The following is a 12363-nucleotide window of genomic DNA, read 5'->3' as shown; positions in this document are numbered from 1 at the left end:
CTAGGGCTATGTGTAAGGTTATTGAGCCTAAGGCAAGGTCTCCAACAGTGCTCTGACAGTGTCCTAATCAATAGGTAAGGGAAAGTGAAGCCTCATCCTACCTGAGGGTACCCACACTGCAACAGCTAAGACCTGGCACCCTGAACTTTTATCTCCTGGATTTCTCTTTAATGCTGCTGAAGACATTCCTCTGCATCTCACTGCTCACAAACTTGAATAGTCAAAAATAAGTAGTGGAGTGTTGGGCACGACAGAACAGGCTGAACCAGCAACACAACTGAATATACTTCCTTTATGGAGGGGTGACAAACAAAAACAAAAAGACCAAACATGTAAAAACCCAGGGCACTAGAAACTCAATTCAGATTCAAGCTCATCTAGACCCTGGTCATAATCCCTAGTGAGGTGCCTCTGAGCACCGTGTCAGGGAATGAATGGGACAAGAGTGAATTGGAGGCCAAGAGAAAGGGTGGGAAGAGGGATCCCCTAGGTCTCCCGGTGTTCACCCCTACAGTGGTATCTCCATTTTCCCAATGACTGTGAAGATCTGCCAGGCCCAGGCCTCTTGGCCCCAACCTCACCCCAGCCAGGACTTGAAGGCCAGTGGCAATCAGTTCTTCCCTCCTTTGCTTAGTCCTCACTTGCTCAGGCTTCTAGCCTTATTGTTTTCCTCCACATTCTTCTCCGTGATTAGTAGCAGGTTAAGTACTGTAGAAAGCCACAGTGAGGCTGGGGCCAGAAGAGGTGGGGTGGAGACGGGATGAAGAGGAGGGAAGAGCTGTCCCAGGACCCCTCTCTTCATGGGATCCCAAACTGTACAACCAGCTCTTCTTTCGCGTCCACACGGATCTGAGAAAGTGCACTGTAGGCATAAGCAGCTATCCTGGAGACCTGAGACAGAGGAGCCAGGGAGGAAAAGAACAGACATGAGAGGGAGAGCTGGGAAAGTGAGAGATGGGATAGCAACAAAGAAAATGTCTGATGAAGGATGGAGAGCCAAAAAGAGCTGGGTGTAGTGGTGCTTGCCTGTAATCCCACCATTCAGGAGGTTAAATCAGGAAGGTTACAAGTTCAATGCCAGCCTGGCCTAAAGCAGTGAGTCGTTCTCTCAAAACACCAGGGTTAACACTTGCCTAGCATGCACAAAGTCCTGGGTTTTATCTTTGGGAGGAAGTGAGAGAGAGAGAAGGAAAGAGGGAGGGAGGTGGGGAGCAGACAAAAACAAGGGAAGATGCTGGGAGAGTAAAGGGCATGAGGAAGAACTAAGAAGCCTATGAAAACTAAGAGAATAAGCTGGGCTCACCAAACGCCAGGCTCCCTCCCATCTGTGAAGCAGTACAGAAGGGGGCAAGGGGCAGGCCAGAAGTGCTCACCTGCTGCAAGTCGGAGAAGGGGATGGGCTCGCTGGCCAGCACTTGGTGGGGCTGGCTGGTCAGAGACGGCAGCGGTGGCAGTTTCTTCCAATGGGTCAGACTGCTGCTAAGCACAGCCAAGCGGGTACTAGCCAAGAGGGAGGGGTCATGGAAGGACAATTAGGCCAAAGCTTGTCCTGCCCTGCCCTGCCCTGCCCTGCCCAGGTAAGCCTCACTCCCTCAGGCCAGGGGAACATGGTGACAGTGTACAGCTCATCACAATCTCACTTGACGGTACTCCTTTGGTCTGATCACCGTTGATCAAATATACTGGGCAAACAGGGCTGACTTGAATGCATGAAGCACCTAAGTGATCTGCAGTCAGTCTTCTGGGCTGCACCCAAATGAAGAGCCTGGATAGAGAACCAGCTAGAAAGGAATGACTAGGAGGCTGGCCCTATGCTCACCTGTACTGCCTTGCCCGGTCCATGTACTCATGCTGCTCCATGCCCTGGGAGTCTGCAGCAGACACATCAATGATGTTGCTTTGAAGAGAAGAGGCAGAGATGATGTGACAGGTGCTTCAGAGAGGCACAGACAAGAATCAGTGCTAGGTGCCAAGTGCAAGGCTATCTGACACTAGTACTCCCACCTGCCACTGTAACAGGGCAGAACTCAGAAGTATCTGAGGCATCTCTCCCTAATGACCTTGTCCTATCCCCTATGCTCTAAGCTTGGCTGCCTCTGCCCCAGGCTGGTCCTGTGACACTCACCTAGCTGTCTTGGCAAGGATGGAAGAAAGCAGAGCCTGCTCATCTGTGCGAGCTGAAGGTAGGCTGTGGTAGTTGGGCTCGGCTCCATTGAGGGCTTTGGTTGGGGTGCTACTGGGGTCCAGCAACAGCTTCCGCTCCTCCCGATCCTAGGCATAGAGAAAAGTCAGGACCAAGACCTTAGGTCTAACCTCCTTCCTTTCCACAGGCCCTCTCCTCAGACCAGCGCTGACCTTTAAATCTACAACTATTTTTATAAAGATAATCCAAAGAGTTCAGATTCAGTCTCTGACTGGCCCAAAGCTGGTGATCTAGGATGAACCTAGAGAACCTGAAAAATGCAGAGAAGAACAAAGTAGGCATTCTCCAACAGTCCTGGAACCTCAGTGAACTAGTCAAACACCTACTGGACAAAGACTATTGGAAACAAAATCAGAGAAAGTGGGAAAGTACCAAAAATAGAGGAGAAATGAATGCAAGTCAGAACCCGAGAAGTGCCTTCCTGGTCCCCTGAACAAAGTACTTCCCAGCAAGGATGTTGGCCCTTGTGAGTCCCTGGTGAGGACAGACAGGAGAAAGCAGGTCCACTGATCTTGCCATTCCTCATATTACCATAGTGCAGAATCTCCAAGCCCACAGGGACACAACCACCAATACCCTCTCTTTTCTATATAAAGCCACAAGAAACACAGTATACATATGCACACAACACACATCTTTCCATTTCCCTAGGCTACCCTGGTACTATATAACCAAGCTGGCCTGAAACTTGCCAGTGCCCAGCCTCTACCTCCCCCAGTGCTGAAATTACAAGTATGTTTTGGGTGTTCTTTTCTGCTCTCAGGTATTCACCCTCCTGTGGCCTGGCACCTGGTATACACTGACCTCAGAGGAAAAATGGAGCTGTTCCTCCTTACCAAACTAGACTCTTTCCTCAACACAGCTTCCACGGTCTTTAGCAGCCCTGATATTAGCCTAGATAGACAACCACAACCACCAGGACCAATCTAGAATTAAACCAAGTCTTCATCTTTTGTAACTATTTTCCTTGTCCTGGTTCAGACTTTGTTCTCTTGCTTTCTAGCTCAACACTGCCTTGAGTCCACCAGCTGAAGATCCCTCCTAGTTTTGTGTCAGGTGCACTCTGGATAAGCAGATCAGCTGAATGTCTATTTGGGCCACAGAGAGCTAGGACAAGGCCACTTCTGAAGGAATATAGTGTGAAGAAGGAGGGGAATGCTGGCCAGTGCTGACCCATCAACTTTCAGTGGCCAACTGCCAATCTCAGTGCTCTTCTCAGCGTCTGTCTTGGTTCCTACCAGGTTCCCTGCTGCAGGAGCCAACTCCCTCACCCACAACTCTCCCTACAGAGAGCTACTTCCTCCTGTCTTGCCTGCCCCGCCCCAGACAGGCTCAGCCTTTCCAAAACTTTGTTCTTCCTCCTCAGGCCATTTGACCCAGTTCACCCTGGCAAAAGGAAGCATCTAGGGCCTTCTGCCCCATTACCTAGGTTCCCAGACTATCTTTCTCCTTTCTCAGTATTACCAGGCTAGGAAGATAAAATGTTTGCCAAAGATGAAAGGATCTCTAAGGAAAGCTGGCTCACAATGAGACCCACACTGCTTCCTATGTCTGCTCTTCCCAGCCCCATTCCTGACAAATCTTCCTGCAGGACCACAGGGTCACCATCGCCCCCATCTCCCCTGATCAAGGGTTCAAAAACAAGGTTGTCTTTCTAATTTCCTGAAAGGCCAGGCAACCCCCAAGAGCAGACAAACTGAAGCAAGAGTAGTGGTGCACATCTTTAATACCAGGACTCAGGGAAGGCAAAAGATCTCTGAATTAAAACCAGCCTAGTCTACATAGCAAGTTCCAGGTCAGTCAAGGCTACAGACACACACACACACACACCCAGCAAAAAAAAAGGTTAATGACATCACCTGTCATCCAAAAAAAATGAGTGGGACATGGAGTAAGTCCATCACATTAAAGTTTGCCTCTGGAACTAGAGGGATGGCTCAGTAGTTAAGAACACCACCAGCTGCTCTTCCAGAGGGTCTGGGTTCAATTCCCAGTACCCACATGACAGACAGGTCACAACTATCTATAACTCCAGTATCAGGGAATCTGACACCCCCACACAGACATGTAGGCAAAATACCAATGCACATAAAACAAAAATACAGTTAAAAAAAAAAGTTTGCCTCCCAAGCCAATACAACCTGACTCAAGATTTATCTACTTTAGCACAGACCCACACAACTGACTACCTCAGAGCCTCTCTCTACATAAAACACATGTGTTGTGCTTGGAAACACCTTGGCTACAGTACTTCTAATGTGAGCTAAATCTTAGATCCTCTGAACTTTTTCCTCAGCTTTAAACAGATATTAACTCATGACAGGGAAATGTAAAAGCCTTCTCAAAACCACGTTTGTACATTTCTCTTTTGCGTTGAGACACAGGCTCATTGTACACCTCAGAAGTGGCCCCAAACTCACTATGTAGCCAGACTGGCCACAACCTTGAAGCAGTTCTCCATTTCAGATTCCAAAGTGTTGGGATTATAAGTGTTAAGCCAACAGGGATGGCTGGTTTCTTGCAGTAAAGGTAGCACAGACAGTAGTGAAGATAGGAGGGCTTACTTAAAAAGGGGGGCTGGGGATATGACCCTATTAGTACAGTACATGCCTAGCAAGCATAATCCCCTGGCTTTGATCTCCACTACTGCATAAACTGGGCATATCCCGATACTTAGGCAGAAGTACGAGAATCAGAAGTTCAAGGTCATCAACTACATAACAGGTTTCCCAATCTGGGTGACATGAGACCCTGTTTCGGCCAGAAATGAGAATCAAGGGGAAGGTGGAATCTGAGGAGAGAAGCAAGTCAAGCTCTCCCTCCTAGAAGTTGATATCCTTTTCCCATACTAGACCACATGCTTTAAGAGACATTTGTCCCATTCAGCCACAGCTCTGTCATTAGACAGGAATACTGCCCTCTCCTATTTTGATGTTTTGTGGTGAGTTCCTGTTTTTTGCTGTTTTCTCCTTTAGCAGGCCAGGATGAAGGGAAAGATTCTGGCCACAAGGCATGTCAGACTCAGGTCAAATAATGTGTTTGAGGATCAGGAACCACTAAACCTGCCATACAAATCACATTTTCCTGCAGTTCAGGAAAGCACCTTCAGAAAAAAAAAAAAACTTCCTAAGTACAGTGATACTGCTTATTTCTCTGACTGTATTCTCCACTAGACTGAGTGAAACTGTTGTTTGTGGCTCGGTGCCTACTGAGTGTAGAAAGCAGAACTCAGGCTTTGAGGCAACTATAAAGGTATGGCCAGTCGCCTGAGACCCGGCCTTGCAAGTCTTCCCTCCTCAAAAGTGGTCAGAGAGGGCAGGGCATGTGGAGAGCAATAAGAATGCACCAAGGAGAAGTTGGAAATTTTTAAATACAAAACACTGTAGTCCAAGCTAATGTTTTCTTGAAAGGAATAACTCGAGTCACATTTTTCAAAGAGGCACTCTATCTAGAGGGAAACTTCGGGCACAGGCAGGGAACAGCAAACCAAACTCAAAATGAGCTCCCTATCCCCTCTTCCTTCCATATAGGTCAAAGCTAAACTCTATTGCTTCCCTAAAGTCCCGATGTCCTCACTCTATTTAAAGTTCTTCACTACCCAACTCAAATGCCAATGCCACCAACTTCCAGAGACCTCTGACACCAGGCCAGCAGTGACATTACAACTCTAACATCAGTAACAGAACATACATAAATTTCTGATTTACCTTGGGAAACTAAGAGCCTCATATTACCTATCTCTAGAATGGGTTCGTAAAGTCCTCTTATACAATCAGCAGTGAAGGCACAGAAATCAAGGAAAGCAAATGCTTCCCAGGCACCCAACCCAGTCTGAGGATTCAAGCTGTAAAAGTACGAGGGTATTGGAAAAATGGAAGGGGAGGGGCCGAGACAGGCGGCGGCCAGCGTAACCCTAGGCTGGAGTGAGACTAGGATCCTTAAGAGGGTAGGAGCCCGGCTTGGCGTCCTCTCCGTAATCTGTCCCCTCCAGGCCTCCGTACTCGGTGAGCCTGCAGTCTGGCTCCCGGCCGCTGCGGGCTTTTTCTGGGCCCCAAGTCCCGCGGTCGTAGCCCACAGTCCCAAACCCCGCCTGTCGCGGCCGCACCTGGTCCGAGTCTTCGTTTTCGCTGCTATAGCAGCACCCCATGGCGGGGTCGGGCCGGGCGCTCAGGCGGCGCCGAGGAGGGACGGCGTCCGTCAGGAGTCTTTCCGGTCACATGACCCGCGGCTGCCTCCCGCTCCCTTCCCCCGCCTAGGCTGTCCCAAAGCCTCTCCGGCACCACAGCCAAATCTCGGCTTCCGGTCCCGCCCCTCCGCGTGACCATCGCCAACCAATGGAAAAGCGCAACCTACGTGACAGGACGCGTGGCACGTGATCCGGGAGGCCAGTCACATGATTTTGTTGTCCCAGTCTGTAGATCTGAATCCTTTGATCCTCTAGCCAGGCTGTGATCACATGGTGTCAAGGCCACCTTTGTGAGCTCAATTCATCAAGATAAATTCTTAAGTGACACGCGAGGGGCGAGTAGCATCATGGAGTTGAGTGGGATATGCTTCACTCGGGAGCTAGTTGCCAGTTTCTTTGCCTCCGTGTGTGTGTGTGTGTGTGTGTGCGTGTGTGTGTGTGTGTGTGTGTGTGTGTGTGTGTGTGTGTCTCACTATGTTACCCCGGCTGTCTGTCGTGTGTGTGTGTGTGTGTGTGTGTGTGTGTGTGTGTGTGTGTGTGTCTCACTATGTTACCCCGGCTGGCCTGAACTTCGTGTAGTGTGGCCTCGAATTTAGAGAGCCACTTGCCTCTGCCTTCCAAATGCTAGGATTAAAGGCGTATTTTACTATGCCTGGCAAAACTGTATTTTTACTTATTTTGAGTATGAATATGAACACGTGTCTTGGTGCACATGTGGAGGTCACAAGTTGTGGAAATTGGTTGTCTCCTTCCACTATGTGGTTCCTAGGGATAGAAGTCAAATTGTCAGGTGGCTTGTAGCCACTGAGCCATTTCCCTAAGTTCCTTATTTGTCAGTTGTATTTGTTTTTTGTTTTGTTTTTTCGGTTTTTTGAGATAGGGTTTCTCTGTGTAGCTTTGGAGCCTATCCTGGCACTCTGTACACCAGACCAGGCTGGCCTCGAACTCCCCGAGATCCGCCTGCCTCTGCCTCCAGAATGCTGGGATTAAAGGCGTGGGCCACCAACGACTGCCTATTTGTCAGTTTCTTGATTAAGGTGAATTCTACCTTCAGAGGTAGATGGCACACAATCGTCCTTCCAAATCAGGGATTACAGTCTTCAAAGCCCAAATACAAACTTCATCTTCCTGTTTGTCTTTCCTGGCCCTATTCTGAGCCCCACCACCTCTTTACTAAATCCAGTGGCATTCACGTATTAAATTAGCTAGTGTTGAGTCTAGAGATGACTCAGTTACTTGAAGCATTAGCTGCTGCTCCTTCAGAGGACCCCAGTTCAATTCCCAACACCCACATGGTGGCTTAAATTATCTATAACTCCAGTTCCAGGATAAATGATGTAGACACACATGCAAACAAAACATGCATACACATAAATTAAAAATAAACCCCAAGTGCTGGAGAGATGGCGCCTAGGTTAAGAGAACTGACTGCTCTTCCAGAGGTACTGAGTTCAATTCCCAGCAACTATATAGTGGCTCACAACCACCTATAATGAGATCTGGTGCCCTCTTCTGACGTGCAGAACACTATACAAATATATACAAACAAAACACACACACACACACACACACACACACACACACACACACACACACACACACGAATATCTACAGTATGCCACTCCAGTGTTCAATTTGGATAGGTAGCTGATCAGAAAACAGCCTCATAGCAATGGACTCCCTTGTCTGGAGATCACAGTGTATTCTATTGTGTTTCTGACTTCATCTCTTCTACCAAATGTGACCCACTGGAAAACAGACAAAGTATAACTCCTCTGTGACCTATGCCCTAACATTTACTTACAGAAAATTTGGATTTTGAACTGAATAAATAAATCTCACTTATTTTGAATTATATCATGCCCCATGTTCTGATCTCAAGGGGTTGGAGAAGTCACCAGATCTACAACATTTATTAATTCTTCAAATCAAGACCCTAGAGTTCTGCTAAGTTTCTCTAGGGTTCCTGAAAAACAGACAGCTGAAGTTTGTCCCTGGGTCTAGTAACATGAACTTCAGGTCTCAGGTAACAACAGCCTCAGCATCAATAATTAAAATCAGGTCCGCCTCCTTCTTCAGGGTTATTCCTCTCAAGGACTTCCCATTCCAGTACTCTGGTCTTTCCTAGGAGCCTTCAGCTCAGGTAAGCAGGGCCTTGTGGGTTCCCAAGCACACAAATTCATGCCCACATCACAAACCTCTTCATATTCATTCATCCATATACTCTAAATTTTAGTATACATTCCCTTTCCAACCAAGGATCTTGTGAAAGGTCTGCCAAGGTCAGATCTGGGTAGGGGGACAGTGGGAGAACAAAGGACAGCTATCCTCTATAGGTGTTCCTGGAGAAGAAAACTGGTATGAAAGTGGAGAGAGAGAAAAAGAGAAAGAGGGAGAATGTGTGTGTGTATCTATGTTTCACTTATAAATTGAATTCTTAGTGGAGGAGAATACAAAAGAAGAGACAGGAGTGGGGAAAATACATAGACCCAAGGAGGACAAACACCTAGAGAGCAGACACGAGCCCTTGGATAGAACAGAGACACTCCAGCCTAACATGGTATAGAGGGTGAATTTTTGAGACACGTTCTCAACTGTAGCCTAGGTTGGTTTCATACTTGGTGTTCTTCATGATGGGATTACAAGTGTTCACCAAGATACCATGGATTGTATTTTTTATTTTTTAAAGATTTTATTTCTATTTTATATGTTTGTGTGCTTTGCCTGAAAACCATGTGCATGCAGTGCCTGTGGAGACCAGAAGAGGCATCAGAGCCCTTGGGACTTGGTCGTGAGCCACCATATGTGGGTGCTGAGAATCAAACTCAGGGCTTTTGAAGAACAGTCAGTACTCTTAATCACAGAGCCACCTCTCCAATGTATTTGTTTGTTTGTTTTTGGTATTTGCTCTTAAGATTTTATGTTTTGCTCATATTCATGTTCACCACTGTATGAGCCCTTGGAGGTCAGAAGAGGAGGTTGGATATCCTGTAACTCGGGTTATAGATGTTTGTGAACCACTGTGTGAGTACTGGGACTGAACCAAGGTCCTCTTCAAGAGCAACTTTTAACTGCTGAGCCATCTCTCCAGGTCCAGGCATAGTGTTTTGATACCTTTTACTGAAGAACATAGTGGGAGTCTGAAGGGGTTTAATGACAAAGCTTCTCTCTTTTCTGTTTTTTGGTTTTTCATTTTGTTTTTTGAGACAGGGTTTCTGTGTAGCCTTGACTGTCCTAGAACTAGCTCTGTAGACCAGACTGGTCTCTAACTCACAGAGATCCACCTGCCTCTGCCTCCTATACTGGGATTAAAGGTGTAAACCACCAATACCTGGAAAGCTTTTCTCTTTGGCTACTCTGTAATGGATCAGAGTCTGGTGGGAGGAAGATATCACAAGAAACTGATGAAAAAGGCCCTGAAGAGAGATATTAAGGAAGTGAAAAAGTAGGTGGGTTAAGGGAACAATATAGAAATGGACCCACAGTCAGGACTAGAAAGAGATATGGTTGTGGTCTGGTGCTAAACATGGGCAGCATGGAGTTGGAAAGTGCACATTCAGGGTTCATAACCCAATTCTGCTGTGTCTAGCAAGTCAGCCCCTCAGCCATGGTTGGATAAGAGTGGTAATTGCAACTGCTAAAGGCTGCACAATTACAGGCAAGTGGTACATGTAGGTTTTCCTCCCAGCTTCCCTCTATCCTAGGACCCAGGTAGGGACAATGTCCCCTGCCATTGCACTGGCATTCCTGCCACTCGTGGTGACCCTGCTGGTGAGATACCGGCACCATTTCCGATTGCTGGTGCGTACGGTCCTGCTGAGAAGCTTCAGGGACTGCCTGTCCGGACTTCGAATTGAGGAGCGAGCCTTCAGCTATGTGCTCACCCATGCCCTGCCTGGAGATCCTGGTCACATCCTCACAACTTTAGATCACTGGAGCAGCTGCTGCGAGTACTTGAACCACATGGGCCCTGTTAAAGGTCAGTGTCCCCTTCACTAGCCTGTTTGAAAAATAATCCCAAGATGGTAAAGAAAGTCTGGCATTACCCACTGCTTTACTGAGTAAATAGGAAGTTTAATGACTGTGTTTAAGACTTTATCTTTTCATTTGGAAATGAGGAGCCTAGACCAAGTTATTCAATTATCCAGTAGACATTTATTGCCACTCTTTCGTACCAGGTGCTGAGGGAGGAGGTAGAGGTCACAGAGGGTGAACCAGCCACAAATGCTGGCTTCAAAGAGCATAACATGGGAATAGTCATAACTCAGAGCTTTGTAATTATCTGTTCTAGATTTTCTTCCTTATCAAAGAAACTTCCACATCCAATTCAGGATAGCTGTCTGCCTAGATAGCACAGTGCTTCTAAGTATTAAGAGATTTATCCAATTTCAAAATCAAAAAGACAATGAGCAATGAGGGAGTGTAGGGGTTTGAGTATGAAACTGAAAATGTCTCAGGAACCTAGAGATAGGGTAGTTGTTTTTGCCTGGGCTCGCCTGGAGGAAGGAACATTTAAACTGAGTCTAGAATGCTTGGATTCAAGTAGCCCAGGTGGATGGAGACAGGTGTGGGTAAGGACAGTCAGCCTGTGAGTCTCATATAAAAATACAACATGAAGAAATCACAGCAGCATGCTTGATTCTGGGCACACATGTTTTGGATGTCTTCTACAACAGCTATCTTGCCCCATAGGTCAGATTCTGATGCGGCTGGTGGAAGAGAAGGGTCCTGCTTGTGTGCTGGAGCTGGGCACCTACTGTGGATACTCTACACTGCTTATTGCACAAGCTTTGCCCCCTGGGAGTCGCCTTCTCACTGTGGAGCGAGACCCTCGTACTGCAGCAGTGGCTGAAAAACTCATCCGGTTGGCTGGCTTCGATGAGCAAATGGTCAGCTTCCCATCTGCCCAAAGCTGATCTCTCCTCAATTACCCTATTGCTCTGGCCAGGTCTCTTTTGTGAAGGACTCCCATTCAATGAAGCAGCTCCATTCAGGCAGCTAGCATCCTGGAGGACATGTAGCTTCTACCTCCTCAATCCTGAGTCATTTACTCGTATTTCCTACTGGACTACAAAAGCAGCAGCTAAGAGGAAGCTCTCCATAGCCCAGCAAATCTGAGTCCAAATCTTACTGCTCAGTTGTGTGAGCTCAGGTAAAGCACATGTCCTTTGATTCTCAGCTTCTTCAAGCACACACATAATGGAAATTACAATCCTAACTACTGGATTCAGAGGCTAGAGGAACTGTGAGACACTTGTGAGGGCCTAGACCAGTGCCAGATCCTGGTGGGGTCTGGATGGGAAAATAGTCCTTCTTATCCTCACCTTCAGCTATGGCTTTCCCCACAGGTGGAGCTCATTGTGGGCAGCTCAGAGGAAGTGATCCCTCGTCTAAGAGCTCAGCACCAGCTGAATCGGGCAGATCTGGTGCTCCTGGCACAGCGACCTCGATATTACTTAAGGGATCTGCAGCTACTGGAGGCCCATGCTCTGCTCCCAAAAGGTGCCACTGTATTGGCTGACCATGTGCTTTTTCCTGGTGCACCCCGCTTCCTACAATACACCAAGAGCTGTGGTCGCTATCGATGCCGCCTCCACCACACCAGCCTCCCAGAATTCCCTGCCATCAAGGATGGCATAGCCCAACTCACCTATGCTGGACCTGGCTGAGATCCAGGACCTGGGATATTTACTGATACAATCCCAATGCCACTCAAGCAAGGACCTCAGAATATCCTCTTCCCCTTTCTATTTAGTGTCCAACAAAAGCTAGGTTCAGCCTGGGAAGGCTTTCTTCTCAACTTTGCCTGCCCCCAACCTCCATACAAATTCAAAGTGTCAAATTCTATCAGCCTTCTTAGTCCCACAAAATCCCCTCCTAGAAAGCCAGGGACTGGAAGCAAGAGGCCTGAGCCATCAGCTTAGTCCTTTTATTGATTGCTCCCTCCAGGTGAGTCCTTCCCTCTTTTTTGTTT

General features: G+C 47.5%; 2 protein-coding genes across 2 annotated transcripts in view; one reads left to right on the top strand and one right to left on the bottom strand.

The window, feature by feature from the left end:
• The window catches only part of LOC127228000 (catechol O-methyltransferase A-like), a 30556-nt gene extending 18285 nt beyond the window's left edge, over positions 1 to 12271 (top strand). Inside the window, 3 exon segments of the mRNA XM_051192413.1 lie at positions 11082 to 11132; positions 11134 to 11278; positions 11738 to 12271. Of these exon segments, the coding sequence (XP_051048370.1) occupies positions 11082 to 11132; positions 11134 to 11278; positions 11738 to 12058 (517 nt within the window). The 3' untranslated portion in view covers positions 12059 to 12271.
• On the bottom strand, positions 275 to 6477 carry Lamtor1 (late endosomal/lysosomal adaptor, MAPK and MTOR activator 1). Its single transcript, XM_051192412.1, has 5 exons — positions 6309 to 6477; positions 2126 to 2271; positions 1820 to 1897; positions 1374 to 1500; positions 275 to 891 (listed from the first exon to the last, which is right to left on the bottom strand). Exons 1-5 carry the CDS (start codon positions 6348 to 6350, stop codon positions 799 to 801), a joined length of 486 nt encoding a protein of 161 aa, XP_051048369.1. The 5' UTR covers positions 6351 to 6477; the 3' UTR covers positions 275 to 798.
• Positions 12272 to 12363: the final 92 nt, after the last annotated feature.

The sequence above is a fragment of the Phodopus roborovskii genome, unplaced genomic scaffold, assembly GCF_943737965.1.
Source record: "Phodopus roborovskii unplaced genomic scaffold, PHOROB, whole genome shotgun sequence".
Classification (NCBI taxonomy): Eukaryota; Metazoa; Chordata; class Mammalia; order Rodentia; family Cricetidae; genus Phodopus; species Phodopus roborovskii.
The sequence above is the reverse complement of the archived record's forward strand: the minus strand, read 5'-3'. Positions and strand labels throughout refer to the sequence as shown.

What these genes read in the sequence shown, in the direction of transcription:
- Lamtor1 (XM_051192412.1), bottom strand. Translation starts at nt 6,350, where the DNA reads ATGGGGTGCTGCTATAGCAGCGAAAACGAAGACTCGGACCAG. An exon ending in ATCCTTGCCAAGACAGCTAG is followed by an intron (nt 1,898 to 2,125) that starts GTGAGTGTCACA and finishes TTCTCTTCAAAG; the next exon opens with CAACATCATTGATGTGTCTG. An exon ending in CCTTCTCCGACTTGCAGCAG is followed by an intron (nt 892 to 1,373) that starts GTGAGCACTTCT and finishes CCTCTGTCTCAG; the next exon opens with GTCTCCAGGATAGCTGCTTA.